General features: G+C 40.5%; 1 protein-coding gene across 4 annotated transcripts in view; it reads left to right on the top strand.

Annotated features, from left to right (window-relative positions):
- The window catches only part of LOC6505343 (43 kDa receptor-associated protein of the synapse), a 566,987-nt gene extending 539,684 nt beyond the window's left edge, over positions 1-27,303 (top strand). For all 4 annotated transcript variants that reach the window (XM_032452150.2, XM_032452149.2, XM_032452151.2 and 1 more), the window contains one exon: positions 26,586-27,303. In XM_032452150.2, the coding sequence (XP_032308041.1) occupies positions 26,586-26,970 (385 nt within the window). In that variant the 3' untranslated portion in view covers positions 26,971-27,303. The remainder of the gene's footprint in view (positions 1-26,585) is intronic.
- Positions 27,304-27,947: the final 644 nt, after the last annotated feature.

The raw sequence follows: 27,947 nt of genomic DNA, 5'->3' as shown, positions 1-27,947 counted from the left end.
CTCTACCACTGAACTCGTTGAACTCTACCATTGAACTCTTCTCGCTCTCACTACAGTGGACAAATCTCAGTCAATAATGAGTCTAATTTGCACTGCTCATTATTGACATAGCTGCTCATTATTGACAAGAAATGCGAGTTTGGAGGATCCATCACTGGAGACTCGTATCTGTCCTGCTGGCTTTGCACACATATTAACTGCTCACATATTAAATATGCTGGGGCACAATGGACGGATAAGCGATCTCATCACTAAGAATATTGGTCTGACATGGTCTTGTATTGCCTGTAGAGAGATTGAGTCTGAGATGCGGACCTTCATGAAGCAGACGAGAAACGGTTTTCTTGATGTCCGTAAGCAGTTTTCTGCACTTAATGAGCAATTCCTTACACTTGAGACCCAATTTCTTGGTCTCAAGTTACTAAGTGAATCTCCAAGGAGAACAATTCTGAACAATAACCCGATGGCGGTCAATCTATTGGGCACTCCTGCTTCTCATGCGATTCATTCGGATAAATTCCTAACTCCTAATACTTCATCGACTCCTGTTGTTCCTGTGGAAGTGATCCATTCACCAAGTCTGCCAATGGAATCGTCAATGAGTCTTGTTCCACCTATTGTCCTGGATCCTCCATCGTTGGAAAACCTCCAGGTTCCTGTGGCTCCGTCACCTAGGCCTCTCACTGGTGTGGCGCCTGAGTTAAAATCCTCTGGGCTTTCGCTGAGAGCTGTTGCACCTTGTAAAGCCATATTTGTATCCCGCCTCATGCCGGATGCCACTGTGGATGATGTCAGGAGTCACCTCTTAAAACACCTTAAGGTAGCTCCTAATGATTTAGCGGTCTTTAAGTTTAATTTTAAACATAAGCGTAGCATATCCTCTTTCAAAATTGAATTCCTGAATCCTACTTTAAAAAAGCACTTGAACCGTCAGCCTGGCCCGAGCACAGTATTATTCACGAATTTTTAGCTAAAGACCCTCTGAATCACAACTTTGCCGATTCAGCTCCAAAAAACTGAGTAATAATGTTTTTTCTTGCTGCTACCAAAACGTTCGAAGTATTCTGGGTAAACTGAGCCAATTTTTTACTAAGAGTGCTTCTTTTGAATTTGATGCTATTGCACTTACTGAAACCTGGAAACCTGGCTATTGCACTTACTGAAACCTGTTTATCGCAGTAAAAATAACTGTTGGTCCGTCTCATATTTTCATGACCTGTTCTTATATACCTCCATCGGTTGATGATACGGTATACTTTCATCACCTTAATGCTATCAAGTTCGTTTTATCATTAGTCAATGACTCTGATTTTGTCCTAATCATGGGTGATTTCCACCTTCCCCAAATCTCCTGGATCCCGTGTGAAGATGACAATTCCTTACATTCTAGTTGCCATAACGACTTCATTGATGAATTAATAGAAATTGCTCTTTCCCAAATTAACCCCATCCTTAACATACTTAGCAGGTCCCTAGACCTTATTTTCTGTAATAGAATATCCTTTGTCACTGTAAATCGGTCTTCACCACTATCGCTTCCTGAAGACGTACACCATCCCACACTATTGGTTTCGGTGTTAATTGATGTCCCTAATATTCATAACTATGAGGCTCCGTATCGTTCTAAATGTTTCCGAAAAATGGATTACAACGCTCTTCGCAATCATTTAGCTGGAATTGACTGGGAATATCTTTCATCTTTTAACTCTATTGATGCTACTGATTCTTTTTATGATGTAATCCACAACGCGTTGGACAAATTTGTTCCAGTACTTTCATCGTCTTCATCAACAAAACCTCCATGGTTTAACAAACATCTTTCTCGTCTTAAGAACAGGAAATCTAGAGCTTAAAAAATGTTTCTAAAGTCTGGATCTTTGTTTCATCAGACAAACTTTCTTTACATTCGCAACCAGTTTATTCTTCTTAATAATCAACTTTGTAAGCGTTACATCGGGAATTGTAAGGCAAACTTCCGAAATGATCCGAGCTCCTTCTACTCGTTTGTCAATATGAAACGTAACATGAATCCAGTCTTTTTCCTCCTTCCCTAACTTATAAAAATGTTTCTGATTCTTCAGAACAAGATATTGCTAATCTCTTTGCTTCATTTTTCCAATCAACTTATTGGTCCGATTCTTATAATTTAAATTCTACATACCCTAATAATATTCCGTATATAAACAATATCTACTTGTCTAAATTTTATCATCTCGATGTTTCTAATGCTCTTTGGATACCTTGGATGTCTTATTTTCTGCTGGTCCCGAGCTGTATTCTCAGGCACTGCTCCGATATCCTATGCTACCCTCTTACTACCCTATTCAATTTATTTTCGGACCTTTCATGCCTTCCCAAGAGATGGAATGAATCTTTTATTATTCCATCTTTTATTATTCAAAAGAAAGGTTCCGTGTGAAAGGTATGTGTTCCGCAAGGCAGTCACTAAGGACCTCATCTATTTATCCTCTTTGTTAACGACTTACCTAGTGTCGTGAGCTATGCTACTACACTTATGTATGCTGATGATGTGAAGCTCTGTTTTTCTTACCCTGACCACTTTCTTCATAGACATCAACAGTTTGACCTTGACAAAGTATTCTTGTGGTGCTCTAATAAACTCCTCTCACTAAACTGCTCAAAATGCAAGGTTATGACGTTTAACCGTAGCACGCCTCATGTCATCTCGTACTCACTTGGGAATCACTTTTTAGATCGTGTTTCCTTAATGAATGATCTTGGAGTTCTTTTCGATCACAAGCTGTCGTTTAATGAACATATTTCTCTAACAGTTCTTTAACAGTTAATAAAGCCAGAGGAGTACTTGCATTTATCAAGCGCTGGTCAGAAGAGTTTGATGATCCCTTTACCCCTAAAACGTTGTATATCTCTTTGGTTCGACCGATCCTTGAATACTGTTCATGCGTTTGGAGTCCGCAGTATATGGTTCATCAAAGAAGTATTGAATCAGTGCAAAAGCAGTTTCTTTTATTTGCCTTAAAATATTTAAACTGGGACTCAGATGGTCTTCTTCCACCAAAAAGTTATGTCGGCTAAAGTTATTAGACCTGCCACCATTGCAGGTACGTCGTACTTGTGCTGGGGCCATGCTCCTTCATAAACTCATTCTTGGTCAAGTTGACTCTAATCTTTTACTTGAAAAAATAAAATTTTCTGTTCCAAATAGGTCAACCAGGTCCTTCCGACCCCTTTGGTTACCAATTTGTAAATCAAATTTTGCGGACCATGATCCTTTTCGTGTTATCTGTAAAAATTATAATCTATTGTCCCATTTATTTTCCCCTGAATTATCCCTTGAAGTAATAAAATCTAAATTGTTTGTTTTTCTTTTAGAATAATTTCTTAATTATATTATAATTAATTTCTTAAATTCTTAATTATAATTAATTAATTTGAAAATTGTATATATAAATAACAGATAATTGTTACTTCAATAAATAAAATGTCAAATGTCAAAAAGTATCAGTTTTTTAAATAGATTTGACAAGCACGAAAGAAGGATAATTACGACTGTTACGAAGATAAATGAGATTTCTTTTCAGCAGGCTTCGGGGTCGTAGTAATAACAAACTTTTTCTGTACTCAGTGTATATTGTATATTAAATATTTCGTAAAACTAAAAGGAATACTTCAAGAGCATAATAATATGACCATATAAGTCAAACCATACTTTCAGTACTGAGTCGGCATGTGCAGCATGCCTGGCCATTAGGACACTGCAAACATAATGCAACATAAGGCATAACATAATGCCTCTCCGTCATAGCGACAACTGTGCGATTGCATTAAACACACTATTCCGACTGCTCCACTGTCAGCTTCACTGGCGGCGCAGTTGTGCAGACTTTGAATTACATAAAAAATCAGTGGGATGAAAAACTAAGCCTAAAAACTACGTGTTTTACATGCGGTAATCGACAAATGGAATTAAATATTGGAATAGTAGTATCGACTATCAAAACTAAAGGGCTTCATCGCCAACTAATAAAATAAACTAAAACAGAAACTGACAAAAAAAAATCCGTAAATACACTTGTTGGGCCAAGCAGCCACCAGAAAGTGCATTTAAAATAATCATAAAATGCTTAGCTGCAGCTGTTGTTGTCAGCATGTATTCTTCTTTGTTTTGTCTCCCAGTTTCGCATGCGCTTTATAGGTATTTGTAGCGCATGCACTTTGGGAGCTTTGGCGGAGCTTCTGCGCAAGCTCTTAGGTTTTATGCACTTGTAATTCGGCATTGTTTTGGTTCGGCCACGGAATTTATTTTGGGGTTAAATTGACCCACAATAAATTGAATTATAAAATTGAACCTTGTCTATTAATTCGGCCGCTATCAAAACGCTGATAGCTCAACATTTGGTGACCCCGACGTGATCGCGCTCTAATTGATTTGTGATCATTAAAGTGCTTAAAGGAAATCTTTTAAAGGAAAACTTGTTGCTGTTGTTTCCATTACATTGCACCTTGCACAAAAACAAATTGAAGAATGGAGTCTGGAGCTGAGACTATTGGAGCTGCACACCGGCAAAGGATGCTGCGGAGAAGAGCAGAGGTGGCCTGCCAGGAAATGGAGGCGCTGCATCATAAGGTGAAGGCTGCGGCGCGGACTGAGGATTCTTCCATTATGGCGCTGGAGTCAGTGGAGAAGCGTTTGCGTGAGCGGTTCACCGCGCTTCAAGAAGAGTTGGAGGAGCTTAATTTTAGCGAGATCGGGAGCGATCTGTATTGGAGATTCTCACAGCTGGCGACTGATGTGGAAGTGGAAATTCAGGTGGAGGTTGCCAAGCGCTCCATGAGAATCACTGCCCACTCCACACTTCTCGACGGTGCCAGTGTATCCCCAATGCCATACAATCCAGCCCCCTCCTTGCCACCGTTGCCGATGCCAACATTCAGCGGCGGCTATGCCGAGTGGCCGGATTTCTGCGCCCTTTTTAAGACCACGATTGACATCCATCCCCACCTAACGAAAACGGAAAAGCTCCGGTGGCTCATTTCATGCCTGCGCGAGTCAGCCTTGGATACGGTGAGAGCTCTGTTGCGTAATCGTTTCAGTAATCGGCGTTTAATATTTCAGTCTTACATTAATGAGATCCTGCAGCTTCGTGTGGTCGAGCCAGGGTCTGTTGCTATTTTGCGGGAGCTATCGGATCGGTTCAATGGGCATATGCGGGCTCTTATGAGTTCCGGATCAGCTGCCGAGATCCAAGGATGTTTGCTTATCCAGATTATCCTGCAGAAGTTGGATCCTGCCACAAAGGCCATGTGGGAAGACACTCTCGCCGGAAGCAGCGACAGCCTTCCGTCTTGGGAGTCCATGGCACGATTCTTGGAGCAAAGGTGCCGGACTCTTGAATGCATCGACTTCTCTTTGGCGTCGTATCCACCAGCTAACCAAGTGGGCCGAGGTAGATCTTCAAATAACCGATCTTCGTGCATGGTTATTAACGCCCGTCCTGCTCTATGCGCCCTGTGTGGTATTTCGGTGCACGAGCTTCCTTCTTGCGCAAAGTGCTTTGACAATTGAGGAACGGTACGACGAAATGCGGCGTCTGGCTCGCTGTTTTGTTTGTCTGGAGGATGGCCATCGCGCTCGCGGATGCTCAGCTTCCCGCTGCTCAACGTGCAATCACCGTCATCATATTTTGTTGCACCCTCGCGGGCAGATTTCACCCGCACGAGTCTCCCGCCCCATCGGTGCCGTTTCTATTGCGCACTCATCCCGCTCAATCAACCCTGTTATGAACCAGGATCGCAATGCTGAGCTAGTGCTCCTGCCAACAGCCAATGTGCTCGTTCGTGGTCGATCTAGAGCCTTCTTGCCTTGCCGACTTTTATTGGATTCCGGTTCACAAGTGCACCTCATCTCGTCTCGGCTGGCGAATGAACTTCAGCTTGGCCGTTCCAAATGCTCCACAACGGTGGCCGGTTTCGGCGGCACTGGGTTTGAAACCGATGGAGCATGAATGTGTGCTTGAAGTCCCGCCTTAGCACGTATTCAGTGGAAATTGAGGCTGTTGTAGCTTCACATATAACGGACTATCAACCTAGCCAGGACATAGATGCTTCGCGCTGGAAGATTCCTGGCAATATGGTTCTAGCTGACCCTAACTTCCACAACACGCAGCGAGTGGACCTGTTGATTGGAGCCAGCTTATTCTTTGACCTACTATCGGCTGGTCAAATCCAATTAGGTCACGGGCTCCCCATTGCCCAGAATACTCGATTTGGCTGGGTGATTTCTGGACGCGGTGAACTATCACGGGATTTGTCGTCGCTCTATACTAGGAAAGACAACCCACGGAATAACCACTGGAATGATGTGACTGCTGCCCCTTCCAACAGTGTTATTGAAGGCCCACCCTTCAATGGGCGGAGGATGTTGGGTCAAGCAGCCACCAGAAAGTGCATTTAAAATAATCATAAAATGCTTAGCTGCAGCTGTTGTTGTCAGCATGTATTCTTCTTTGTTTTGTCTCCCAGTTTCGCATGCGCTTTATTGGTATTTGTAGCGCATGCACTTTGGGAGCTTTGGCGGAGCTTCTGCGCAAGCTCTTAGGTTTTATGCACTTGTAATTCGGCATTGTTTTGGTTCGGCCGCGGAATTTATTTTGGGGTTAAATTGACCCACAATAAATTGAATTATAAAATTGAACCTTGTCTATTAATTCGGCCGCTATCAAAACGCTGATAGCTCAACACACTAGTAACAAAAATTGAAAGCTTACTTCGGGCGGAGTCGAAGTTGATATACGCTTGCAGTTCGATGTGTACATTTTCCAAATGAGGGCAGTTTTTCTGTGTGCAACGCGGTGAAAGAGACATCTCCGACTCTATAAAGTATATATATTCTTGATCAGGATCACCTCCTGTGTCGATATAAGCATGTCCGTCTGTCCGTTTCTACGCAAACTAGTCTCTCAATTTTAAAGCTATCCAGTTGAAACTTTGCACAAACTCTTCTTTCCTTTGCAGGCAATATATAAGTCGGAACGGCCGGGATCGGTCGACTATATCCTATAGCTGCCATATAACTGATTGATCGGAAATGCCATAACTTCGTTGTTTTTCAAGTTAGAATGGGACTTAGGATGGGACTTTCTATGCATTCTAATTTGGGCAAACTTATACGATCTGCCAAATTTCGTAAGGATCGGCCGACTATATTCTATAGCTGCCATTCAACTGATTGATCGGAAATGCCATAACTTCATTGTTTTTCAAGTTAGAAGGATTCGAGTTGCAATCTCTTCTTTGGGCAAAATAATTAGGTATGCCGAATTTCATAAGGATCGGCCGACTATATACAATCCGCTATATATCTAATAATATAAGATGCGTGACGCCACCTAGCGGACTGCGACTCAACTGCAAGTGTATATACTTCGGCTCCGCCCGAAGTTAGCTTTCCTTTCTTGTTTTTTTATAATTTGTATAATAGTTGTATAATAACCCTAGTCATAATTATTTTCACAACACACAATTATTTGCACATCCCAACTTCTTTTATTTGTTATTCTTGTTGTTGTTGAACGATTTCACTGAAACAAATGTTATTGCGTAGCTTGATCTCTGCTGAAGGGACACAAAAAGAAATGGGAAAGATAGAGGTTCATAGGAAAAATCTAAAAGCAAAAGAAAAAAAGATTATCAGTTGTCAGAAGTATTTGCACGCGTTTTCGGTGCGTCAAAATTATATTCACAAAAGTTAGTTTGATTTATTTCAGCTTAATATAATATCTAATTTTAACAAAAGATTTTCTTAATTTTATCAAAGTACATTAATAATATTTAGTTGCACCACCTTTGGCATCAATGACAGCTTTTAGTCTTTTAGGTATTGACCTTGCCAAAGTTTGGGCAAATTCAAGGGTCAATTTGGACCAAATTTCGTCAATTTCAGCGATGACTTCGTCGCGTTTTCGATTTTTATCAATGGTTCTTTGATTTTTTATAAAAGCCCAAACGTTTTCGATGATATTTAGATCTGGGCTTTGAAGGGGCCAAGGAAGAACCGACCGATTAAGGTCGTTAAAAAATTTGGTGGGTATCCTACCCTTGTGGCATGCAGCATTGTCCTGCTGAAGAATCCTTTCATAAGTAGGAAAAAGTCTATTTCCTGACATAAAAGCATGATCATTAAGGATTCGAACGTATCCGATCTGGTTTAAAGATCCTTCTATCGGTACGAGGTCTCCGAATCCATAATAGGAAAGCCATCCCCAGAACATGACTGTGCCACCACCAAACTTATTGATTGGCTGGGCTGCCAAATGCTTTTGGTTTTTCTTCAAATGCCTATAATGATGACTGTCGGACCCTTGGTACTGAAATGCAGCCTCATCCGTCCATAAAACATTAAACCATTAGTCAAGAGGCTTCTTAATATATTCCAATGCATATTGCATATTGTTTAAAAATTGTATTTTTTTATTCTTGGGCAATTTTTACTGGACTTGCACTTGGATTGCTCGCTACAACTCCTAGTAAGTGCCAGCATTGTCTTTGGACCAACATAGGTTTTCGGCCTGATCTTTTCTTATTTTTTAAAGTGCCAGCTTCTTTTATCTTTTTTTTTTTTTTTTTGCGCGGTTCCCACTGCATAAGTACAGCCCACCTCCCGTCCAACCGACCGAGGGACGCTGCCGCGTAACGTACAGCTCGAATCGCGGAAATAGATCCGAGATAGATAAGCGAGGATTTGGAGAAAGATATTACGAGGAAGAGTGTTGCACAGATAAGGCGGTTAATATAAGCGATTTAAGATTGTTAGTAGGGCAAAGTGACAAAATGTGGTAGAGACCATTGTAGTACGAACATAATACCCTGAACGGATCGTGTTGGTCATATGTCGAACTACAATGGCTGAGGAGCAGAGGACGAAAGTTTCTGGTCCTTCTACTAGGAATGTTAACATTTAAGCGTGTTAGTAAAGCTTTTTGAAAAACTTATCACTCCACATTTGCAACACCTATTTAGTTCAATAATAACTCCGTGCCAGCATGGCTTCATGAAGCGCCGATCCACCACTACCAACTTATTAGAGCTAACATCTTTTATCACGGATGGCTTTCGGAATGGCTTACAAACAGACGTCATATACACTGACTTCAGTAAAGCATTTGACTCTGTTAACCATTCGCTTCTTATAAGTAAACTCAGTCTTTTGGGATTCCCAACTGATCTTCTTATGTGGATTTCGAGCTACTTATCAGGGAGAACCCAACGTGTTTTCTTTAAAGATGTTACCTCGCGTTTAGTCCGCGCCACATCGGGGGTGCCCCAAGGAAGCCATCTTGGACCCCTACTTTTTACTCTGTTTATTAACGACTTGCCCCTTGCCTTAACTAATTCACTTGTACTTATGTACGCTGATGACGTTAAGCTATGCCTTCAGTATAAATTCACTAGCGCCCAGTCTAGACTTCAATCCGATTTGGATAAACTTCAAAATTGGTGCTTAGCAAATAACATAAAGCTTAATGGATCGAAATGTAAACTTATGTCTTTTTACCGATCTAGTCCTCACCAGGCTATGTACTTTCTCTATGGGAACGCCTTAGAACGATTAACTCAGGTTAACGATTTAGGTGTCCTATTAGATTTGAAACTTAAATTTACCGACCATGTATCCACCATGGTTAATAAAGCTATGGGTGTGCTTGGTTATATTAAAAGATGGTCAAAAGAATTTAATGACCCGTACATAACTAAAACGTTATATACATCACTGGTCCGTCCGATTCTTGAGTATGGATCGTGTGTCTGGAGTCCTCAATATGGAGTACACCAAGATCACATTGAATCTGTACAAAAAAACTTCCTTACTTTTGCGCTTAGGGGACTTAATTGGGATGCAAATCTTTATCTCCCCTCTTATCATAGTAGACTTTTACTAATCAACTTACCATCATTAACAAATCGTAGAACGATGCTGGGTGTCATGTTTTTATATAATCTTATTTATGGAAATATAGACAGCCAGCGGGAAAAGATACATGTTTACGCTTAGTGTTTACAAAGATATAAAACTGCTTCGGATCCTGAGTAAACTGAATCCTGCAGCGGCGAATATAACTCCTATAACATTCTGCGTTATGCACGGTGAAATTGGACCGAGCTACTAAGTATCTTGAATAACTAACTGTACAGTTAGATAATCTATGTTTATTTAAAAGTCTACTCATACAATTCTTAAAATTTATAAGAATTTATATCTACCAAGGCGGATTCGTTGAAGCCGACGGATATTTCCACGGCACACAAGCGTCAAAAAATGAGTTTAAGGTGAAATAAATGTTTTTGTTTTTTTTTTTTTTTTTTTTTTTTTGATCGGCCGACTGTTGTCGCATGTAGACGTGTTTTTTATTGTGCTCCGGGAAAAAATATTCAATAAAATCATAAAAGTGCAGTGACTGGTCTAAGAAATCTACAATAACGCGAAAAGACGCTTTTTGCGATGAAATCGCTAATGTTTATATTGATTAATTAATTAATTAATTAATTAATATAAAACACAACTCTCAAAACTCAAACTAAATCAACCTCGACTGCAATGAGCTTAAACGACGTTCGCACACAACGTCAACGTGAGCAAGACGAGAGACGGCTCTCAGTACAAAGAAACAACGCGTACTTCTCTTTTAAAGCAACCGAAAACCATGCAAGCTCTGATCAAGCGCGGTCAATTACCCCCAACTTGACCGAATTCTTAAACGTAGAGAGCGAGAGAGCGCGTTCCTGCTCCCCCTCGATACCATCGATGTCTCTGCAGCCAAAGAGTGCAGTAACTAGCACCTCAATTTCTTTGACAACGTCAACAGTAACAACAACCGCAACTGTATCGACAGCGCATTTAACGACGTCTTCAGCTAGCAGCGCAAATAGTAATACGTCCGCGCTGCCTGAAAACCAAAACAAAAACAATGACTATATTAAGCCGGCTGTGCAGACTGGCATGGATCGCTACATCCAAATCAAAAGGAAGCTGAGCCCCCTCAATTGCAAACGCAAAATAACCCGTGGCAATGCTAGCCTAGCAGCAAAAGAAACGCCCATTAACTCAAACCGATTTAAAATCTTGGCAGACGCCGATGAGGTTGAGGCGGGCGAATCCACTGAAGTTGAGAAAAGGAAGCCAAAACCTCCGCCTATCTATATACGCGAAAAAAGTTCCAATGTTCTTGTCAACAAAATTATTGAGCTTATTGGTAAGGATAACTTCCACATAATACCCCTTGTAAAGGGCAACATTCAAGAAACAAAAGTTCAAATGAAGTCTGAAGATAACTACAGAGTATTATCAAAATATCTTACCGAGAATAAAAAGAACTTTTACACATATCAGCTAAAAAGCCCATATCAGCATAGAGCCCGAAGTAACGCCTGCAGAGATAAAAAAGGCGCTACAGGAGAAGGGTTTTAGCGCCAAGACAGTCTTTAATATCCCTAACAGGGATAGAAAGCCGCAGCCACTCTTTAAGGTTGAGCTCGAACCAGAAACCAAGCTCCTGAAGAAATACGAAGTGCACCCAATATACAATCTTCAGTACCTGCTGCACCGCAGAATTACAGTTGAGGAACCGCACAAACGCAATGGCCCGGTACAATGTGCAAACTGCCAGGAATATGGCCATACAAGGTCATACTGTAAACTGCGCCCGGTGTGTGTAGTTTGCGGAGAGCTTCATGACTCCGCACACTGCCCAGCGAGCAAAGATGACAGCAACTCGAAAAAGTGCGGCAACTGCGGTGGCAACCACACTGCTAATTATAGAGGATGCCCAGTCTATAAGGAGCTGAAAAGTCGGATCCACCAGAAAGGAATAGCTGCCCGCACCCAAAATGGATAGTTCACGGCGTCCAGATCAAACCCTGAAGTCTTCTTCTCGACTGCAGCCAGATCCTCACTAGGACCCATTAACTCTGACAAAAATTTGACATACGCAAGCGCCTTAAAATCAGGACCGGCGACACCTGCCTCAAGAAGCTCATTTCTGCAATCAGCATATCAAGAACCGAGCACGGCTCAGCAATATCAACCAACCGAGCAGCCAAAAAGCAACTTTGAAGCTATGATAAGCAGCCTACAACAAAGCCTGACGGAATTTATGTCGTTTATGCGCACATAGTTGTTTAGATTTAATGCGAAACCAAAATCTATTGATTCAAATGCTGGTTTCACAACAATCCAAATAATGGCTCTCCTACGGATATCTACGTGGAACGCTAACGGCGTTTCGCAACATAAACTTGAGTTAGCTCAATTCCTACTCGACAATCATATCGATGTAATGCTGGTAAGGTGGAGCACACCTTACAAACAAATACAATTTTCAACTACGAGGATACTCATTCTACGGAACAAATCATCCAGATGGTAAAGCACATGGTGGGACTGGAATTCTAATCAGAAGTCGCATAAAGCACCATTATCAAAGCAAATTTGCTAAAAACTACCTACAGGCCACATCTATAAATATACAACTAAATACTGGCAACCAACTTACACTAGCCGCCGTATACTGCCCCCCTCGCTTCAATATAGCTGAAGATGAGTTTATGCAGTTTTTCAACACACTTGGAGACCACTTCATAGCAGCAGGAGACTACAATGCCAAGCACACACACTGGGGATCCCGTCTCGTGACTCCAAAAGGGAAGCAGCTCTATAATGCAATTATCAAAGCCAAGAACAAGCTCGACTATGTTTCTTCTGGCACCCCAACATACTGGCCGGCAGACCCAAGGAAACTACCAGATTTAATAGACTTTGCGATTACCAAAAACATCCCTAAAAATCTGATAAGCGCCAATTGCCTATCGGATCTCTCATCTGATCACTCGCCTGTCCTGTTTATTCTACTGCGACATCCAGGAACATTGGAACAACCATTAAAATTGACCTCACAGAAAACCAATTGGGTTAAGTACAGAAAATATATCAGCTCACACATTGAGCTAAGTCCTCATCTCCACGATGAAGCCAACGTAGATAGCTTTGTTAATTCACTTGAGTCTGTACTCGTCTCTGCAGCTCGAGCCTCAACATCGCAAACTATAAATACACAAAGCAATAAAAAGACAAATCTACAAATCGAATAGCTCGTCCTCGAAAAGCGGCGTTTACGTCGCGAGTGGCAACTCCACAGATCGCCATCTGCTAAGCAAAGCTTTAGACATGCCTCACGTCAACTTACTAAAGCCCTACAGCAAGAAGAAGCTTATGTCCACCGCCGCTATATAGAGCAATTGTCAACTTCTAGTACAAAACACTCACTATGGAGAGCTCACCCAACTCTAAGCTCACCGAAAGAAACCGTGATGCCTATTAGAAATCCCACAGGCGGCTGGGCGCGCAGCGATGCAGACAGAGCCAGCACGTTTGCCAATCACCTTAAAAATATCTTCCAACCAAATCCGGCCACTAGTGTCTTTACTTTGCGGACTTTACCATATGAGCCTCAGCTTCAACATGAACCAATCGAGTTTCGCCCAAGCGAAATCGCTAATATCATCAAAAACCAACTAAATCCGAAAAAATCACCAGGCTGCGACCTCATAACTCCCAAAATGATCATTGAGCTTCCATATTGCGCCGTCTGCAATATCACCCAGCTCTTCAATGCCATCGCAAAACTTGGCCACTTTCCAGCGAGATGGAAAAAGTCAATTATAATAATGATAGCAAAGCCGGGAAAAGACCACACAATTCCCACGTCGTATAGACCTATAAGCCTACTTTCATGCTTATCTAAACTCTTTGAGAAAAGCATTCTGACTCGAATAAACACATACCTAAGGATCCAGGAAGGAATCCCGTCACATCAGTTTGGGTTTCGTGAAAAGCACGGAACAATTGAGCAGGTCAACCGGATAACAGCAGAAATTCGGAATGGATTCGAAAAACGCGAGTACTGTACCGCAATATTTCTAGATGTCTCTCAAGCATTTGATGGAGTCTGGCTAGAAGGTCTAATGTACAAGATCAAGACAATGCTCCCTTGTAATACCCACAAGCTTTTAGAGTCTTACCTTTACGACAGAAAATTTGCTGTGAGGTGCAACACAGATATATCTGACGAATTCATTGTTGGAGCTGGAGTTCCTCAAGGAAGTGTACTCGGACCAACATTATATGTTCTCTACACAGCAGACATCCCGACAAGCACACGACTAACAACATCTACGTTTGCTGATGATACAGCTATTCTTAGCCGCTCAAAATGCCCGATGCAAGCAACTGCGCAGCTAGCTCTTCATCTGGTGGATGTTGAAAAATGGCTATCAGACTGGCGAATTAAAGTAAACGAACAAAAATGCAAGCACGTTACGTTCACCTTGAATAGGCGAAACTGCCCGCCCCTTACGCTAATCAACACCCTACTCCCGCAAGCCAACGAGGTAACATATCTAGGAGTCCCCTCGATAGAAGACTCACATGGCGTCGGCACATAGAAGCTAAAAGAATCCACCTAAAGCTTAAAGCCAGCAGCCTTCATTGGCTTATCAACGCTCGGTCTCCCCTTTGCCTTGAATATAAAGTCCTGCTGTATAACTCGGTACTCAAACCTATATGGATGTACGGCTCCCAGTTATGGGGGAATGCCAGCAATAGCAATATTGACATAGTCCAGCGAGCTCAGTCGAAGATCTTGAGAACAATCACCGGGGCACCGTGGTACGTTCGCAACGAAAACATACATCGCGACTTAAACATTCTTCCAGTCAAAGATGTGATCGCAGAACAGAAGGAAAAGTACTTCAGCAAGCTATTGTCGCACCCTAACCACCTGGCGAGAGGTCTAACAAGGTTAAGCAACCAATCACGACTTCGTCGCAATGACCTACCCACCCAGCGACCGTCTTGAGGAACGCGCAACCATAATGCAGTCTTATTCTACTGTTAGTTAAATGTTAATGTTAAGATTTGAAAACTTATTGTTAGTCTCAAAATTAAGAGAAGATCCAATAAATAAAAGCAAAGTTTAATTAAAAAAAAAAAAAAAAAAGGTGAAATACAAATTTTGTAATGCGATGTTTATATCAACGCATGCCAGTAAATCAGACCAATCAAATTCCGAGATTAACTTATTAAATTTCATAAAATCAGCCTTACGGAAGAAACGAAATTTATGAGATTTAACTGTAGACTTAAGGTCAATTAAGGAGTTGTTTTCGATTGAAAGCTCAAGATTGGGATGATATGGATCCTCAGGGTCAGAAAGGGGCAAAGTTCTGGAAAGAGTAATTCCATCAGGATCAGAAATGATAATAAGTCCAACAGCCCACCTAAAGAATTTCTAATGTGGTTAATTTGCCCGAGAGACATGTCAAACATGCCCGCAGGGAAGTCGTGGTGGGAGTTAAGCTGTAAAGACGGTGAATTTGTAACATTTGACCATATAAGTTCCGGGATATTAAAGTCACCCAGAGCTATCAGCTGGTCACCATCAGACAGACGATCGAAAACCAAACGAATAGCGGACAAATGTTGCCAGTATGTTGGCGGTTCGGGCGAAGGTGGTATGTAAAAACAAAAAACATACAAAGATTGATCGGACAAAGTGATTTGGATGATGGAATTCAATGTCACCAAACTCTTGTGATTTTACCTCTTCAGAAGCGAGTTTGGAGTCTACAAAGATTAACACTCCTCCTCCGCTTCGCAGAGTTCTATCACATCTAAAAGTGGTGTACCTACTAGGAAAAACTTCGGAGCTTAAGATCTCCGGCTTTAACCAAGTTTCTGTAAATACAATAATGTAAGATGCAAAGAAAAAACTATCAAAATACAGTTTGGGAAGTTTACTACCTAACCCTCTTGTATTCTGATAGGTAAGTGTTAGAGAAGACATAAGTTTTTTAAAACTGAGGAAGATGAGGTGGAAGGTTGGTCAGTGGCCGTAACATGTAGGAGTTTTACACCCACAGGTTTGGTTATTTTTTTTTTCACCGTACTTGGCTGATGTTCTTGGACGAAAATATTCTCTGGCCAAAAGCTGGCGGAACAAATCGTCTTGAACACACGCAAGGGCACACGTATTTTGAAAGATATCGTGTGCCTGGTGTATGAATATTTAAATTTTTTAATGTCCACCACCTTTATGTCGACTTTTGTTTTGGCTTTGATGTAAGCCGAGATATCAATCTCAGAAGTATCAGGGGCAAGCCGGGAAACAAAAACATGTTTCGATGGTGGGATCACCTTCAAGAGTTTTGGTGCCGCCGTAACTAATACAGCGGCATCAGTACGTACCGGGGGTCCGGACGGTTTATTACCCTGTTTGGTGACTGTTACAGGGGATTGAATTATTGGGTCTGGGATCACTTGAAGCGATGCCACAGAGGACATATAGGACAATTTCTCATTAATTCTGAGATATTCGGAAGCCGAATTTTTCTCAGGTCCGGCCCTTGGGGAGGCCAGATATATATGCGGCTGCATAGTTGTCGGCTAAGCAGGCTGAAGATTATTCGCCACAAGCACATCACTAAAAGAGGATTTATTACGCTTTGGAGACTCGTTTAGTAGTTGAAGACTACTAAACTGTGTATCGTGCGCAGATAACACAGTGTTACAAAAATGACAAAAGTGAATGAACTTTTGAAGTGACATAGTAGGAATTGTTCATTGGGTCGAGTATATCACAAAACCATTTTTGAAATATTTCTAACACCCTCAAAATCTTGATTTATGGTTAAAAAACCGTTTTTCGGGACTTGTTTGCGCTTAAAAATTCCAGAACGCGTTTTTTTCAACCGATTTCAAAATTTTTGGTGTTTTTCAATAGTGAAATGTTGTAGCTTTTTAAAAAAAAATATATCTTTGATTTTGTTAAACAAAAAGAACAAAATTTTTACATCTGAAACTGAAGTTTTCGACTTTTGTTGGTGTTTTTCGGATTTTGATGCCAGTTTTTCGGTACAACTTACAAAAATTCTGTCATTTTTGCCACATATCAATGTTGTCTCATTAATTCTGAATAAAATGAGACAAATTTCATCAAAAAATAATGAAAATTGGTGAAGTTATAACGCCTTTCCCAAAAAAAGTCAAATCAACCTTGCGTGCGCTCCGGAGTACCTGTGTGTATAAGACAGGAATATGCTCTTCTTCTTATAGTGCTCCCATGGTTTTATTGACTTTTTTTGGGAAAAGCGTTATAACTTCAACAATTTTTATTATTTTTTAAAGAAATTTGTCTCGTTTTATTCAGTATTAATGAGACAATATTAATATGTGGCATAAATGACAGAATTTTTGCCAGAAGAATATACTCTTATTCTTATACACATTGTTACTCCGGAGCGCTCGCTAGGTTGAATTCACTTTTTTTGGGAAAAGCGTTATAACTTCACCAATTTTCATAATTTTTTGATGAAATTTGTCTCATTTTATTCAGAATTAATGAGACAACATTGATATGTGGCAAAAATGACAGAATTTTTGTAAGTTGTACCGAAAAACTGGCATCAAAATCCGAAAAACACGAACAAAAGTCGAAAACTTCAGTTTCAGATGTAAAAATTTTGTTCTTTTTGTTTAACAAAATCAAAGATATATTTTTTTTTAAAAAGCTACAACTTTTCACTATTAAAAAACACCAAAAATTTTGAAATCGGTTGAAAAAAACGCTTTCAGGAATTTTTAAGCGCAAACAAGTCCCGAAAAACGGTTTTTTAACCATAAATCAAGATTTTGAGGGTGTTAGAAATATTTCAAAAATGGTTTTGTGATATACTCGACCCAATGAACAATTCCTACTATGTCACTTCAAAAGTTCAGAATCACTGTTACACTGTGTAATTGGTAATTGATTTTACGAAAACCACTAATCAACTCCTTGAATCCGCTTTTAGTCTGCCTCATGAACGATCTCATTTCGTCCTGAACAGCACGACAACCGTCACAGCAAAAGTGGAGACCAGACCTACGTGAGATTGCATCCGAAACTAAGGCCGTGAACCCGGCACACTTAGCGGGTAAAACGTTTTCACAAAGCCAGCAGTGGATGGTAGGCTGGGAAGACGAGATTGTCTTATTACAAGACTTCAACGCACAGACCAATTTAAATTCCATATTTATTAAGATTTTAAATAATTAATTTATTAAAAATGATTAAAATTTCAATAATTAATTTATTAATAATATTGATGAGCCTTGTACCACTGTACCAGGAAACGAAAGGGGGAGATTAAAGAGAGCAATTAGTGCGAGTTAGTAAAATGCAAAGAATAGAGATAAGAATCTCTATTGATCGAGAAATAGAAGCAATAGAATAGAAGCAATACCGTAAGAGATGAAGAAGCAGAGAAGGGCTATGTTTGGAAGAAAAATTAATAACATTTTTATTTTACCTCCAAATATATCACTGCACACGCGAAGCGATACGGATCTATGAATTGCAATTTGTTTATGATTTTTATATTTTTATGTGAATAGAAATAAATACCGGTTGTTTATGGGAAGCTAATAAGCAAATTTTATGAAAATGCAGTGCGCACAATAAAAGCACGTCCGTCCGCTTTGAGATAAAGAGAGGAAGTTGAGCGGTGAGCGTTTTCCCCAAATTTATTATGTTATTTTCATTTTCTTGACCTCTATACAGTGAACCCCCCAAAAAGGAAGTTAAAGTAGGACGGAGCCTTGGAGTTACATTCTTTACTGTTGCTTTCTCTGCCTGCAGGTGAAACCAATTGGTCTTTGGTCTTATTCAAATGAAATAGGACTCGAGTTAGTTTAGGTTAGGTTAGACGGCTAGCGGTCACCTTTTGTGGAGGCCACCACCACACTTAGACCGTATTCGGTCTCTTTTGATACCGTGGACGGGATCTGAATTCCCCTTATTCGCAGAAAAAAGACTTATGGTCCAGCAGTTCCCCCAATCTGAGGCTTTGGTGAATCTTTCTATCCTGTTAGAATCTATTTCTGACACCGTTGAGATATTATTGAGGAACGTGTCACCCAGGTTCTGAAGTCTTGGAGACTGCAGAGCTGGGCAGTGGCATAGAAGACCCTGCAGCTTCGGCAGTAGTCGTTGTGGGGTGCATTCCTTAGCCTAGACTCTAATATTTGTGTTGATTCGTGTTCATTTCATCCTAAGTAGATGTGATGTTCTTTTGTTTGTGATTTTGGGCCAGAGTTGGCAGGCCAGCCGCAGTTGGAAACGGAGTCCCAGCTGAGCTGGTTTTTATTTTTGTTGGCTTGATTGCCGCTACTTTTGCTTGTTCTATTTCAGCTAGTCCTTAATTTGGTTTGCTGGGTATGGCATTTAGGGCTTCGTTTGGGGTGAATCGTAGGGCACCGCTGATGCAAAATGCTGCTGCTCGCTGGATTTTTTCCTGCTTCTTAAGGACGTTCTTCTTTTTAGGTGCTGGCCACCATAACAGTCTTTCATACAATAGAATGGGTCGGACTATGGGGGTGTAAATCCTTACAATGTAGGGGGACATCCCCTACTTGATTCCTTGATTCATCTCATACTTTGCTTTTTTGCTGTTGAAGAGGGCTAAAGCAGCCTTTTTGACCTTTTTTCAATGTTGGAGTTCCAGTTTAGCTTCCTGTCCAATATTAGCCCTAGTTATTTGGCACTATTGCTGAAGAAGAGCCTTTGTTGGTTAAGTCTTGGGGAGACGCTAATATTTCCTGCTGAAAAGAACTATGTAATTTTGTTTTCTGCGCATTAACTCCCAGGCCATTTCTGCTTGCCCATTCGGCTAGGGCTGGTAGTTTCACGCTCATGAGATCGCTAAGTTTCTGTGGGTGTTTGCCTGTGAACAGGATTGCGACGTCATCCGCGTATGCCACTATCTTACAGCTTCCCTCTTCCATCTGCATAGAATCGAGTTGAAAGCTAGGTTCCATAAGAGAGGGGAGATGACTTTGCCTTGCGGTGTGCCTCTGCTGTCGGCCTTTGTTAAAGAATATGTGCCTAGTGAGGATGTCACTCTATGATAGACTGATTGGTCTGAATCTTTTGAGTTCGTATGCGATGGCGTGCCCGCTTTAGGTATGAAAATGATTAGCGATTCGAGCCAATGTTGTGGAATTTTGGGTAGTGCAAGGGATCTGTTGAAGATATTTAGGGGCAAATTTGTGGCTATGTATCCTGCTTTTTGGATTTGAGCAAGTATTATCTGGTCCGGCCGATTTATAGGGTTTGGTACTGTGTATCGCCCAGTATAGGGTTTTGTGGTCAATATCCAGTTTGAACTTTGTGGGCACGTTCTTTCGGGGTGCAACCTGGAAAATAGGTTTGTCCAAGGTCTAAGGTATTTGTCGAAGTGCCATCTGATTTTTTGAGATAGCCCAGAGTTGTGGCTGATTGGGATAGGATTTTCCTAAGCCTCGCAACTTGGGCTGTGTTTTCGATGTCCGAGCAGAAAGAGTTCTATGTGGAGAGCTTCCGTTTTCGGATGGCCTTTTTGTAAGAGACCAAAGAGACCTTGTATTCGGTCCAGAGTGTCTCCTCGTTTCCCGCTTTGGCTCTATTGAACAGGAACGAACCTATGTATGTTGCCATTCGCTGTCCTTTTCTAGCTTTTCTAGTAGCCCGTCGGCGGTTCCGGCCTTTCATAGGCCATGTAGGACGACAGTACCGGATTGGAGTCATCTACGACTCCACGGTAGCTTCCGCGTTGTCTGCGTCGCTGTTATTTTGGAGCAATAATAGTCGCTAGTCCATAAACACTACGTCCTGCTTTCTATGGTTCCAGGACTAGGACTATGTCGCCTTCATCCTCGGCCAGATAGACCAGTAGTGCAGCTGGGGCTGCCTTATAATGTAGGAGGTTTATCCGCAGAATCCGTAAAGAAATCTGACAATTTTCCCTCTGCCATTGTGATCTCCGCCTCTCATCAATGGAGATATCCTCGTCGATGACCCGACTCGCATCCATCTTGCGCTGCAGCAACGCATCGGTGCTGTATACGTCTTCGATATCTTAGACCTCTACCTCTGAGGCCAGCTCCTCCTGTCTTGTGGTAGGGTGTGCTCCATCATTCGAGCCTGACTTATAGACCTTTATTGTAATGGAACTAAAACCGAACTTTAGTTCCACATGAGCAGCCTCTATGGGAGCAAAACTTTATTCTTTATTTAAGATAAGGACCGCCTGATTGGTCGCCCTTAAATCTCCTCAACCTTCGCCACACACCAGTCCGTCATGGGAAGATGTGGGTTACATCTTTGGAGTATGGTAAGGATTTGGCTTGGTTCCTTTATGGAGGCCGGGATCCAGATTCTTGCTCTGGGTCTACTTGGAACGTCCCGCCAGTTCAGCACAACAAGCGTGGCGCCCTCGTGGACCTCTTCTAGCTCTTTTACCGCCGTCTTATATAGCTCTGAAGACCTCTCATCGTCGCAGGCTATTCCTTTTACGCCGCCTTGGAACCGCATCGCGTCTTTGCAGACAGACTGGTTCCTTGGCCAGGAGCTCAAGGAATTTTGCTGCTAGGGCTGCTTCTACCAATCTCCACTTGTCCCCCGACCCCTGTCGATAACCCCTGCTTAAGCTTTGCCATTGGTCCTCCCGGAAAATCCCGGAATCGCTCCCTTTTGGAATGTGGTTTTGGCTCCTGCTTCGGAACTGAGGGTCTCGGCGTCTTGCTATATTGTGGAAGGACTCCTTTGGCTCATTCCACCTTCTTGAGCCACTCTGGCTTTTAGGCTTTTTAGGACAGGAGGTCGCCAGGTACCCTGAGCCTTCCGTATGAAACTTGGCAGAGTTTGTATACCGGGCCCCCAGCCAGGCTGACTCTCGGCACGAGTATAAGATAGTGTTTTGGGATGGGAGGTTTGTAGGTGCGGTAGTGTGGGAGATTACAATTTGTATGGCTCCTTTTTAAAGGCGGTAACACAAGCAAGGCAGTAACACGTCAGCACTGCCTACGGCGCGGATACTCCCAAGCTGTCCTGGTCTGCTTTATTCACAGCTAACCTTAACTGAGAGAGCCTTTCGCTATCCGCAACCGGTGAGCCGTTCGGTAGCCCAAAGCTATGCATGCTAGGAGTCATCTCATAAATTCTTTGGATATGACGTTTATTTGTTTCATATGTATCCTGCGATTTTTGCCTTGCTTAGCACCGAATCTTTATGCAATGGCTGAGTTTTTGGTTTATGGCAGACATAACGAGCGAATGCTGCTGTGACCTATCCACCACATTTGCCACATTCAAAGGGCTTGCCACATAAATTCTTCTGTCTTGTCAAAAGTTTTCTTAGTGGTTTAATCTCTGGATCGCATCTGGCCTATCATTTATTATCTGGGATATCATTGTAGCTTCTTTTCAAATGGGGCTGGTCCAGCAGGCTATTATTTTTTCCATTTAACTAATTTCCTCCATTTCTACTTCTGAAGAAATAATGTCTCGCTTTCCTTTGGGCTGGTAATCCGGAAAATCTACAAAAACAGAGTTTATTTTTGGTAAAGAAAAATCGTTAAGTTACTGATTTGTATAAAAGCTGTATATGTGTATCAATATGTTTCTGATGCTTTATCTACCACAGCGGTCCTTCAAGGTGTAACAATTTGTTTCGCTTTCGAGTACATTTCTCAATTTCTTCGGCCGTTAGATAAGTTTTTAAAACTGGCACACATTTTTCAATTCAATTATAGAATTTTTGATTCCATTTTTCACCATCACCGAAATTTAAAATAAATTGTTTATATTATTTTATATTTTTTTTATATTTTTATAGTTTATATAATTTTAATCAAAAGAATGCAACGCAGTAAAGAAGACATTTCCAACCCTATAAAGTGTATATACTTCATAAGCAATATAAGCATGTCCGTCTGTCTATCTGTTTCTAGCAAACTAGACTCTCAGCTTTAGAGCTATCAACTTGAAATTTTCCACACATTCCTTCCTTTGTTTGCAGGCAGTATATAATGTAATATGCATATAGCTAATATCCACTGTAACACATGAAAAATTTATGCAACATGTTAGTATTAACCAATAAGCCAGCACGCTTATAGATATACTACATCTCTCGCGCTCCCGCTTACCAAAAGCTTAAGTGAGCATAAACATACATACATACATACAAACATAAGTAATAAAGTCTCTCCGCTGCCGGCTTCACGGGCAGCGCAGCTACGAGACTCTAATTAAATATAGAATAAAAGATTCATTTTTAAAAAGGTTTTGAATGAATAAAGACCATATACTTGTATCTTGTATATACTTGACCGAGGGACGCTGCCGCGTAACGTACGGAACGAATCACGAGAATAGATTCGAGATAGTTTAAGCGAAGAGTAGGAGAAAGATATCACGAAGAAGTGTGTTGCACAGATAGGGCGGTTAATATAAGCGATTTAAGATAGTAAGTGAAGCAAAGTGACAAGATGTGGTAGGGACCATTATAGTCCGAACATAATACAATGGCTGAGGAGTAGAGGACGAAAGTTTCTAGTCCTTCTACTAGGCTGGCTGTCTACATTTCCATAAATAAGATTATATAGAAACATGACACCCAGCATCGTTCTACGGTTTGTTAATGATAGTTGTTTGATTAGTAAAAGTCTACTACGATAAGAGGGGAGGTAATGATTTGCATCCCAATTAAGTCCCCTAAGGTCGAAAGTCAGGAAGTTTTTTTGTACAGATTCTATGTGCTTTTGACGTAATCCGTATTGAGGACTCCAGACACACGAACCATACTCAAGAATCGGGCGGACTTATGATGTATACAACGTTTTAGTTATGTGCGGGTCATTAAATTCTTTTGACCATCTTTTAATAAAACCATGGTGGATATATGGTCTGTAAATAAGCTTCAAATCTAATTGGACTCCCAGATCGTTAACCTGAGTTAATCGTTCTAAGGCGTTTCCATTGAGAAAGTACACAGCCTGGTGAGGACTAGATCGATAAAATTACATGAGTTTACATTTCGATCCTTTAAGCTTTAGGTTATTTGCTAAGCACCAATTTTGAAGTTTATCCAAATCGGATTGAAGTCTAGACTGGGCGCTAGTGAATTTATACTGAAGCTTAACGTCATCAGCGTGCATAAGTACAAGTGAATTAGTTAAGGCAAGGGGCAAGTCGTTAATAAACAGTGTAAAAAGTAGGGGTCCAAGATGGCTTCCTTGGGGCACCCCAGATGTGGCGCGGACTAAACGCGAGGCAACATCTTTAAAGAAAACACGTTGGGTTCTCCCAGATAAGTAGCTCGAAATCCAGATAAGAAGATCAGTTGGGAATCCCAAAAGACTGAGTTTACTTATAAGAAGCGAATGGTTAACAGAGTCAAATGCTTTGCTGAAGTCAGTGTAAATGTTTGTAAGCCATTCCGGAAGTCATCCGTGATAAAAGATGTTAGCTCCAATAAGTTGGTAGTGGTGGAGCGGCGCTTCAAGCCACGCTGGCACGGAGTTATTATTGAACTACATAGGTGTTTCAAATGTAGAGTAATAAGTTTTTCAAAAAGCTTTGGAATTGCTGACAATTTGCTGACAAGATGCCTCTATAATTTGCAGCGTCGATCAAAGATCGAGCAAAGCTGAAAAACTGAGCAAAGAGATCGGCTTTTGCCTGATCAGAGTTCGCATATGAGTTCTCAAACGTAAGCAGAGGAGGAAAAGATACATGTTTGCGCTTAGTATTTACGAAGTTATAAAACTGCTTCGGATCCTAAAAGTCCGAAAAAAAGTAAAAGTGAAAAGTAAAGGTGTGGGAAACTTCGGAGCTTAAGATCTCCGGCTTGAACCAAGTTTCTGTAAATACAATACTGTGAGATGCAAAGAAAGAACTATCAGAATACAGTTTGGGAAGTTTACTACGTAACCCTCTTGTATTCTGATAGGTAAGTGTTAGAGAAGACTTTAGTTTTTTAAAACTAAGGAAAATGAGGTGGAAGGTTGCTCAGTGGCCGTAACATGTGGGAGTTTTACACCCACAGGTTTCGTTATTTTTTTCTTCACCATACTTGGCTGATGTTCTTGGACGAAAATATTCTCTGGCCAAAAGCTGGCGGAACAAATCGTCTTGAACATTTGTAAGGGCACACGTATTTTGGAAGATGACGTGTGCGTGGTTTAAAAATATTTACATTTTGTAATATCCACCACCTTTATGTCTGTTTTTTTTTTTGGCTTTGATGTATCAATATATATATACATCAAAGCCAAAAAATATCAATCAAAGCCGATATATCAATCTCAGAAGTATATATCAATCTCAGGGGCATTCCGGGAAACAAAAATGTGTTTCGATGGTGGGATCACCTGCAAGGGTTTTGGTGCCGCCGTAACTAATACAGCTGTATCAGTACGTACCGGGGGTCCGGACGGTTGATTTTCCTGTTTGGTGACTGTTACAGGGGTTTGAATTATTTGGTCTGGGATCACTTGAAGCAATGCCACAGAGGACATATTGTCGGCTGAGCAGGCTGAAGATTATTCACCACAAGCACATCACTAAAAGAGGATTTCTTACGCTTTGGAGACTCATTTAGTAGTTGAAGACTACTAAACTGTGTATCGAGTGCATAGAGTTGGTCATTGATTTTACGAAAACCGCTAATCAACTCCTTCAATCCACTTTTAGTCTGCCTTATGAACTAGTTAATTGCGTCCTAACAGCACAAGACTTCAGCGCACAGACAAGTTTAAATTCCATAATTATTAAAAATTAAATATTTAATTTTTTAAAGATTATTAAAAAATTAAATAATTAATGTTGTAATATTATTTGTTTTTATTATTGAGGAACCTTGAACCACTGTAGCAGGGAAACAAAAGGGGGAAATTAAAGAGAGCAGTTAAGAATTAGTGAAAAGAGTGAAATGGAAAGATAGAAATAAGTGAAAAGAATTGAGATAAGAATCTCTATTGAGCGAGAAAAGAAGCAATAGAATAGAAGAAGTAAGAGATGAAGAAGCAGAGCAGGGCTATGTTTGGAGGAAAAATTTATAAAATTATTATTTTTCCTCCAAATATATCACTGCACACGCGAAGCGATACGGATATAAAAATTCCAATTTTTTGTTTAGGGTATTTTAGGGTATTTTAGGGTAGGGTTAGGGATGTTTAGGGTAAGCATATAACAGATTTTAGAAAAACGCAGTGCGCACAAAAAAAACACGTCCGTCAGCTTCAAGATAAAGAGAGGAAGTCTATTAGTCCAATAAAAACCTGCAAGGATAAACGACACTACAATAAGTCGGAACGGCCTGGAGCGGTCGGCTTTATCCTATAGCTGCCATATAACTGATTGTTCGGAAATGCCATAACTTTTTTTCGTGTTTTTTAAGTTAGAAAAATGGGATTTAGTACAGTTTCCACTTTGGGCAAATTAATCCGATCTGTCAAATTTTGTAAGTTTTGGCCGATATAAGTTGGTTTTTTTAAAGCTTCATCGTCAGTTTCAAAACTGACGAACAAAGACAGACAAACAGTTAGTTTTTTAGTTTGGTAGTTTGTTAAAAGTTAGTGAGTATTATCCTGTTTTTTAAACTGGTTTATAAATGTTAATATTTGGACATTTAATTTTTTCCTGGCTAATTCAATTATTAATGTTTGGTAATATTTTTGTATACTTATATAGATGCGCCTTTGATGTAATGCGACGACGCGACCAAAATGCGCCTAGATCATGTCCAGCTTGTAATAAGCTGTTAAGTTCCCGGTTACACCTTTGCAGCAGTGTTCCGACAGGCGTGGAGTCTGAAAGTTCCGACGGGGGAAACGCTGTTACGGTTGACATTAAGTCAAACGTATTATCCATCGATGGTCTTCTAGAAATTAACTCTGAAACCATTTTGCCATCATCAGTATTTACTAATGTCAATAAACCCGTTCAGGATAATGAGAACATTACTTTCTTATCTCCAAAAGTTATGTACAATAGCAACTTATCATTAGCTTCTTTAAGCATGCGCGCATCCAGTCTTACTATTGATAGCGCTGAAAATGCGACGTCATCGGTATAAACTGATCTTAAAAACGTGACTGTTGAAGGAGGTGTTCTCCTTTATAAAGGAGAATCGCTTACTGTAATGTCGCTTGTCGACCAATAACTTATCGTATTTAAATAATGCATTTTGAATGCGCTCCAAAGTTAACAAAGGCTTCATTGAATTCTTCATGTGGTGAATAATGTTGCACGTAACACTAATTATGCATTAATTATTTCCTTTTTATTTTGAAACTAGAGTACCTTATTAAAGCTAATACTTGTTACATTAAATTCATTGTTAAAAAGTAAAAGTTGCTCAAAATATGTAATGTTTGAAGGTAATTTATTATTAAATAAATAAAACGTTGCAATATGCTCAAAAAAATTTAATTTCTTCATCAAGTCAAGATGAGTGAACTCTTGGGATTAAGCATGTTCATGTTCTAATAAATATATAGGGTATTTTATTGTATGGAAATACTTAAAACAAGAAAGGAAAGCTAACTTCGAGCCGAAGTCGATATACCCTTACAATTAACTAACAGCTTATATTATTATATAAATATATATCGGATCGTATATTGATGGCCTATCCTTGTGCAACCATTTCACCATCAAATCAATTTTCTAATAAAATTGTTGGAAACAGCCCCAAGAATCTTAAAAATATCAAGGTTGTTTAGTTACTGAGCGTTTTCGGTAGCTTTATTATTGTGTTCTAAATATTACTTTTAATAAAAACAAGCACAGTTAGATTTATAGATATTGATGCAATTGATTTAATTGTTTGTGGCGTTTCTACAAATGATATATTTACATATGTGACTGAGTAGGGTTGATGACCGAATTAGAATAATGACTCGGAAGAGCGGCTCAACGCTTAATACTGCGGAGCGACCGAGAGATCCCTCGAGAGAGCGAGACAAACGCTTGCGCATGACGGCAGATGCAGGTGGCCGATCGAATGCACGAGAGCGGGCGACGTGAACATAAATATAAAAGAAAGTTACG

The sequence above is a fragment of the Drosophila ananassae genome (assembly GCF_017639315.1).
Source record: "Drosophila ananassae strain 14024-0371.13 chromosome 4 unlocalized genomic scaffold, ASM1763931v2 tig00000054, whole genome shotgun sequence".
NCBI lineage: Eukaryota > Metazoa > Arthropoda > Insecta > Diptera > Drosophilidae > Drosophila > Drosophila ananassae.
This window is presented reverse-complemented; position numbering and strand designations above follow the sequence as displayed.